The sequence below is a fragment of the Limulus polyphemus genome, unplaced genomic scaffold (assembly GCF_000517525.1).
Source record: "Limulus polyphemus unplaced genomic scaffold, Limulus_polyphemus-2.1.2 Scaffold234, whole genome shotgun sequence".
Taxonomy (NCBI): Eukaryota; Metazoa; Arthropoda; class Merostomata; order Xiphosura; family Limulidae; genus Limulus; species Limulus polyphemus.
The window spans coordinates 184,019-192,362 of NW_013665844.1; the positions used below are offsets into that span (position 1 = coordinate 184,019).

At 33.5% G+C, this 8,344-nt stretch overlaps 1 protein-coding gene across 1 annotated transcript in view; it reads left to right on the plus strand.

Annotated features, from left to right (window-relative positions):
* Positions 1–6,687: 6,687 nt before the first annotated feature.
* Positions 6,688–8,344, plus strand: part of LOC106478623 (26S proteasome non-ATPase regulatory subunit 1) — a 34,684-nt gene continuing 33,027 nt past the window's right edge. The window contains exon 1 of the mRNA XM_022382247.1: positions 6,688–6,829. Coding sequence (XP_022237955.1) covers positions 6,811–6,829 — 19 coding nt within the window. The 5' untranslated portion in view covers positions 6,688–6,810. The remainder of the gene's footprint in view (positions 6,830–8,344) is intronic.

Here is an 8,344-nt window from a genome sequence, read left to right on the forward strand (position 1 = left end):
GTTGTGAATTATAGCGTATGCTGAAGTTAAAGTGACTGTGGAAATTAAGTGTATTACAAACTTGAAATGAGAAAGAATAAACTAGTTTTATTTAAGAAAGGACTTGTATCGGCTGAAGTTTCTCGGCAAGAATTTCTACGGAAAATTAACAAACGAGAACAGAGACGTAACACTAATCATTTAAGTAGCTAGAAAGGTTGACTTCAAACTTCATCGTTAACAGCCTGTGTGAAATAATGTTATTTCAAAGCTATACAAAACACCTACATACATGTGTATGCTAATAAAATGTGTAAGGTATTTAAAGGCAGCGTGTAAGATCCCCTAGAGCTGCTTATCATATACATTTTAATGAATTACTTTAAAATTAAAGTATTAAAAAGCAAGCAAATGTGCCATCTTATAAACTTATTTCAAAAATTAGATCATTTCTATATTTAACTTGTAAATTATAAACAGGGATATGTGAACAAACTTATGAAAACATTGATTTTCTGCCATATTTCAAAGCATTTTACATCCTGGCAATATAGTTATGTATTGATGTTTAATTTTGGCCATGATTAATGCTTCATTCATCTAGTTTGTTTTTACTTAAAACTAAACACGTTGCAAGGTATTTCACATGAACAACGCTTAGCCTTCGTTTAATTTCCTAAGAAAAGAACATTGCACTAAATATATTGCTGTGAGTTTCTCAACTTATTTAGGTCTCAAATACGCATACACAGTTCGTTCAAACCCGTATGCTTACCACTTTGTGAACATTTCTGCATATTCAGCTTGGTTTGCCTTCATTACAATTTACATTTACTTTACTTTGCAGTAATTTAGCTTCTGTTCGTTTCATATACTGCTATAAACACCTTTTAGCTTCCTTTTCTTTTGTACAGTTTTTATTATCCGTTTTTGTGAGTTTTTTGCTTCAACTCTTAAAACCATGTCATATACTAAACGTTCATAACTGTTTCATTCTCTGTACATTATTATAAATACCATTACTTTAGTTTTTTGTTTACCTGACGAGTAGTTTTATTGAATAAAGTTACGTGTACGTGAGTTTGTTTGTCTGACCACGTAAAAGTTTTTCAAATAGACCAGGATCTATCAGTTTAACACATAATTTCCACAAGAAAGCATAGCTTAAATGCCATGCGTGAAAATGATAGAATAAGGAAAATTCAAGGAAGGGCAAGAAAACTACTGTAAATGTTTTGTTGGTCGTGACTAGTCGTTATTAATTTGATGTTTTGTGGGTCGTGGCTAGTCGTATTAATTTGATGTTTTTTGGTTGTGGCTAGTCGTTATTAATTTGATGTTTTTTGGTTGTGGCTAGTCCCTATTAATTTGATGTTTCGTGGGTCGTGGCTAGTCGTTATCAATTTGATGTTTTGTTGGTCGTGGCTAGTCGTTATTAATTTGATGTTTTGTGGGTCGTGGCTAGTCGTATTAATTTGATGTTTTTTGGTTGTGGCTAGTCGTTATTAATTTGATGTTTTGTGGGCGTGGCTAGTCGCTATTAATTTGATGTTTCGTGGGTCGTGGCTAGTCGTTATCAATTTGATGTTTTTTGGGTCGTGGCTAGTCGTTACTCATCTTTGACCAATAGAAATGAGAGAATTCAGGTAGTCAAAAGCATCACAGCCAACTCTTGGACTACTCTTGCCCGACCGAATAATGAGATTTGACTGTCAGTCTTATGGCACATGCACAGATTCAAAGAGTGAAGCATGTTTTTGCAGCAACATGCCACGAGGAACAAGCACTCGAATTCACCATACGAACATGCTAACCAGCAGTCCACGCCTACTTCACGTGAGTTAGAGAAAATCTAATGATACAAAATCTTGAACAATATCAGAGGGTATATGAGAGAAACCAGAAGTCTTTTTACACAACCTGATCAAAATGCATAAACTTAATGATGGTATAGTATGTTCTAATTTTATTATCAGGATATTTCTCACTCAAGCTCAAAATTGACAAAAGATTATCTAAAAACATTCTATATGTTCCCAATAAAATCCCACTGTGGGCGCCATTGAGCGTATGATGTGGCGCTAAACACGCCTCGATTTTTAACAATAAACATGTTATAAAAGTTACATCAGTTTCGCTACTTAGCTAGGAATAACCGTATTTCTCACTGATTGCATCCTTTTGGTCAGTAGTTCAAAGTTAGGGGTAGTTGTGTGTGAACCGTTTGGCCTCTGTCTGGCCATTCAGCCCATGTGTCACATAAGGTACAATTCAGGTTGAAAATGCCACTTCTCAGGGAGGACAGAGAGAAAAACACATATTTTCATCTACTTCAACAACTAATTTCATTAAAATATCAATTATCTTTAGTTATATCAATCCAATGCCACATATAGTTTCCATAAAGAAGCGTACATTTATCAAACATATAAACAGAAAACAAATTATAAGTATATATAAATGTTCACATAAATGAACTAGATTATTTGTGACTCTAACAATGGTATCTTGCTCCTATAGATTATATGAGTCGAATAACGAAAACAGATAAATATTTAAAATTTAAATTAATAGAAAAAAGTTTGTTTGTTGTTAAGCGCAAAGCTACACAATGTGCTGTGCTCACCACGTTATCAATAATCGGTTTTTAGAGTTGTAACCCTTCAAAGTTATCGCTGAGCCACTGTCTGGGCGAAAAAATAGAATAACATAAATATTCTGTTTGTTTGTTGTTAAGCGCGAGGCTGTATGAAATTGCTAAATAAACGTTTAATTTTCTGTTCAACCTATATATGTGCATCACCTCTTTATATCTAATTTTATAAATTTTCAGGGATTTATTTTGTATCTCTTAATATTTCATTTCAATATATTTTGATTACCTATATATCTTATATTTCGAGCAATGGGTTTTAAATAATTATTTTAATATATTTTGATTTTAGTGAATGTCAGATCAATTTTAATTATAACAAATGCAAGGTAATGCATGTGAGATATCACAGTTTGAATTATCAATATAAATGTAATGGGAATAACCTCGAGAGGGTTATGGTAGTAAAAGATCTTGGTTCTCTGGTTGAACAGCCCCCCAGTAGCACAGCGGTATGTCTGCGGACTTACAACGCTAGAATCCGGGTTTCGATACCCGTGGTGGGCACAGCACAGATAGCTCATTGTGTAGCTTTGTGCTTAATTTACAAACCAACCAACCTGGTTGAACAGTCTCTTAAGCCATTCGAGAAATGTGCTTTTGCAAGAAGCAGGGCAAATAGGATTTTAGGTTGTATCTACAGAAATAATGAATGCAAGTCTAAAGAGGTTATAATGCTATTGCCAGGTTTTATATGTACATTCTAGATTATTTACTGTAGGTCTCTGTGACATGTTGACGATAAATTTCAACAATAAACAAACAGCACAAAGTTAACTTGTTTTAAAATAACACATTAAAACAAATCAAAGGTATACACATGTATATAAATGTTTGTTACAGTGTTGGTTATCACAGTGTTTGTACCCACAACTTTAAATAATTGTTTTTCCCCGTCAAATTCCACACAATCTGGTGCAGTTACTTTAGAATACAATTTGACAAGCCGGATTATTCTTCTCTACCCTGTTATTGCAATGCAATCTGTGACAATTTCACTTTGAAAATCGCCACTGGACGCTATTTATGGCTAAATTCACAATCACGCATTCTAGATCTATTTAACTAATAAACTAACTCGAATTATATTTTGGATGAGTATTTATAGCCTGACTAAGGCCTAGAACGTTCCACACACTACGAGATATTATGATGCAATAATTCTCAACAACGAGAAAAACTTAGGAGGTTCAAGTAACATGATGCAATAATACATCAATTAAACTGCTCAACGTATGATTCGTAAACAGTTGCCTAAACAAACCTGTGACAAATTATCACTTCTAAAAATAACTAACTTTAACACCCGTGCTATACTTAAATTGAAACAGTTGTGTATATCTAACAGCCATTGTACAGGTCATTGGTTAGGCCACACTTGGAGTACTGTGTTCAGTCTTTGGCTCCTTACCTTATAAATTGTTGGAAGGGACCCAGAGTAGGGTTGCTTACATAATACCAGCGATGAAAAGATTGTCAAACGAGGATAGGTGAAGATCTCTGGACTTATGTTCTCTTGAAAAAAGAAGAGTTAGAGGGGATGTGATTTAATTGTTTAATATTGTTAAGAGAATTGATAGTGTTGATTCATCATTTTTTTTCGTAATTAAAAGGAGAGAGTAGGGGACACAAATATAAATTTCGGGAGGTCTGAAGTCATGTTAAACTAAGAAAGCCTTATTTCTCTAGCAGGGTGGTTGATGTTGCCTTCAGATATGGTGATACAGTTGATGTGAGGAAGCTTAATAGAAAGCTTGGTAAATGTTTAAAAGATAAGGGCTGGCTTTGAATTTTTTAGTGTTTAGTTAAATTTACTGGATAGGACGGCCTAGATGGACCAAACGGCCCCTTGTCGTTCTTTAATGTTATGTTAAAAGTGTTATTGAATTTGTGTAGATCATAAAACATTTTGGCACTTGTTTTTCATATAGGTTTCCTTTTCTCCCAAGTATTAATTGTGTGCGAATTATTCAATAATATACAGTCTTGGCCAAAATGTTTGCATACTGTTCTATATTGATGTTATTGTCTACATGCATGAAGCAGTTATTAAGTAAATGCCCGAGTAGTAACAGAGAAGGTAGTGTATGATTGAGCATTCATTCACAAGTTATTATTCTGGTTTATATAAGTTGTTTTGAGAATTTATTCATCAAAACACACAAACACACCTGGTTTGGATAAAATGGTATGATTTTCATATAATCGTTTTCGAAACAGATCAATACTTTGTTCAGATAATTTCTCTGTACTTCATGTAGAGTCATGCCTGGTCACGAGGCAGAAGTTATAGGGCATCAAATAGCTCAACTGTCCAGAAATGAAATGAAGCAAACAGACATTGTCAGAACAATAAGGTACCCCAGTGTACTTTATCCAGAATCTTGAAACGTCATTGGACTACAGGAAACGTTGTACCAGGAAAGTATTCTGGTAGACGCCAAAAATTACTGCCAAAGTTAACAGGTTAAGGTTGAAAGAAGTCTTGCAATACCTTCAACAGGAATTGCATGAACCCATTCATTCCATAGTATCCAGAAGAAAAGTGAACAGGAGACTGACAAAACAATGTTATTTTGCAAGAAGGGCTATCTGCAAACAGATATTAACCAGAATTCACCACCATCACTATGTTACTTGGGCAAAACAGTATATCAGTTTACAGTTAGGACACTGGCAACTGATCTTTCCAGATGAGTCTTGTTTCCGGCTTTCTAAAGCTGATGGTAGGAGTCGTGTTCGTCGTTTGCCTGGAGAACAGATGAGAGAAGACTGTATTTCCCACAGGGAACACACAGGAGGTGTTGCAGTATATGTTTGGGCAGATATTCATCATAACGGAAAAACTGCTCTTCATGTCCTCCAGAGAAACGTCAATGGCACCGCCTACAGGCATAACATGGAGACGATATTTCTGTCATATACTAAGGCAAGGTTTGACAATAACCTTGTGTTCCAGAATGACAATGCCACTACCTGCAGTGTGCATATTGTACAGGATTATCTTGATCAGGAGGACGTTACAAGATTGCCATGGCCAGCAAAGTCACCAGACTGTAATCCCATTGAGAATTGTTGGGCAGAGATGAGCCGGAAAATTGGTAACTATGACCTTAAACCAGCCTTCTAGTGACAAGGTGGGATGAAGTCACGGTGGATTACATTAATAACCTAATCGAAAACATTCCTTGTTGCCTTGCGGAGGTTATTAGAGCACGAGGAGGACCAACCTAGTAATGAATGTTTAATATGAACTTATATAAGATTATCGACGCTATTTATAATAACCTGATATTATATATTGTCATTGTACATGTTTTGGTGAGGTTTTGTTGTGTTAGGTGAAATGGTGAATTATATATATTTCTACAGGTGTCTGATAAAATTGTTTGTTGTTCTAATAAATCGTTCATTATGTTCATAGAACCTGTCTCGTTATACAAATTACATATCTAGATATTTAATATAACATGCATTTCTCAGTTTGACAGTGCTCGGTGTATTTGTATTCCATCTTTAAAATAATTATCATATTTTTTTTATAGAATATGCAAACATTTTTGCCAAGATTGTATGTACAAATTTTCAGACTAAAGCTGTGGACATGTTCTGATTATTGGAGCGTTCAACTCGCAATATACGGGTCACGGGGTCGAATATGCTAACCCTTTCAGCCATATAGGAGTTCTAAAGTGACGTGAAGTTCGATCCCACTATTCGTTTGTAAAGAGTAGCTCAAGAGTTAGCGGTAGGAGGTGTCGAAAACTTCCTTACTTCTAGCATACAGTATCAAAATTAGGAAAGGCTAGTTCAAATAGCTCTCTTGTAGCTTTGCGCAAAATTCAACACAAAAAACAACAACAATTAAATGTGTCGTATATTTATATATTTTTTCATTTTCATTAAAATAATTGTTTTGTAACACTAATAATAACAACTAGTATTCAATTAGCATTGACAACTGAAGTTTTTCAAAACTTTCATTAAATGATATGTACATATATATGTTTGTGTGTGTATTTTTTATGATGTTTAACATTCTTGTATGTCTGCAGAGAGCGCTGTTTATCATACACGAGATCCAAGATCGCATTGTCATCTTGTATGCTGTGTCCTTGTTTGTACAGTTACCAATTGTTAATAAATTCTTGGTGTGACAACGACATTTAATAAAAACAATGAATATCACATCAGCTGGTAAGTCTTCTTAACTATTTTAAAGAAGAAGTAGCAATTACGAGGCCGTTGACTTGAATAATCTTCAGTAAATATTTTGAATATTAGTTGTTAGTCCTAAGCCTGTAACTGTAAATTGTAATCTACATGTATCATTGTATGCTAATTTCAGATATCCTAACATAACAGAACGTGGTTTAGTATTTGGAACTACATTTTTAGAATAAATTGGTTAAAAAACAATTAGTGAAGTTTACAAGAATATTTAGTTATTTTGAATTGGGAAGAGAAAGAAGAATGATGAACTCTCTCTCCAAATTAATAATATTAATAATACATATTATAAGTTCAAATACTCTTGTAAGTTATAACATCGATGTTTTTGTGCTTTGGTCACCATTTCATAGATCATGCACATGAATTTTTTCGGAGTTTAGATCGATAAATAAAAGTTTATAGATATAAAGGAATATGTATAACTGGTAAATTTGTATTAATATTGTTATTAACGTTAACCTATTTTTGTGTTTATATTAACAAGAAGTGAACCAAGTGGCCTTTTGTTATGTTTCGTCTTATTTAAGTTCTTATGCATTTTTATGAAATAACTGGGGGAAATGTAAAAACTCCAAACCACTTCAGGGTAGTCATTAATGCCATTCTACTGGTATAAGTATATCATTATGGTCATTTGTCAAGTGTACATATAGAATTCATTCCACTTAAGGTCATATATCCACTGGTTGAAACCTGCCAAGGTTGTTAGTGGTTTTTTTTGAAGTAATGAATTTTGTAGATGAGGCAGTAAAAACCTAGGAAAAGTTCACTACAGTCAAGCTTAACAAGTATTGTGTATGAGAAAAGGTGTCCTATGAAATTTTGTTACTGCTAGACCAATTCTGCTTGCTCTGTCAACATTATTCTTGTCAAAACTTAGCTTTATCCAAAAATCTTTATATTGCCCCGATATCTTTTCTTGTATAAAAATATTCTGATTTCTAGTTTTCTTGGATGCATCATATAAAATACAAATTTCCTGCATCATGTCTTAACCAATTTTGAACCATTTCTCTTTAACTCTTTTAGCACAGGCTCAGTCCCTGGGACCAACCTCGTAATCATTTTTTGCTTGTTATAGTTTTCATGCTATAACTTTTAAATTAGTAAGTGTATGTCAGCAAAATTTGGCAGATTATCAGTAAACATTACAATGCTTTCATATGCAAAATATAATTTTTTTTTATTAAGTGTTAAGGTTTGCAAAGCAATTTTTTTTCATGCCTTTTTTTCTTTTTGCATGTTGGATAAGCAACATGCAAAGTAATTTTCATTTTAAGATTAAAAAGGCTTTTGTGCATCAGAAAATATTCAAATTTCACATGCAAAATCTTTATAATGTTCAGATAGTTATCAAATGTTTCTTAAGAAAAAAAACTTTATATATAATCTGTTATTTTCAGTGAAGAATCTCTGTACAAGTTCGGTAGATTTGACTGATTTTGTAACCTCCATACAAAGATTAGGAAATAAATATAA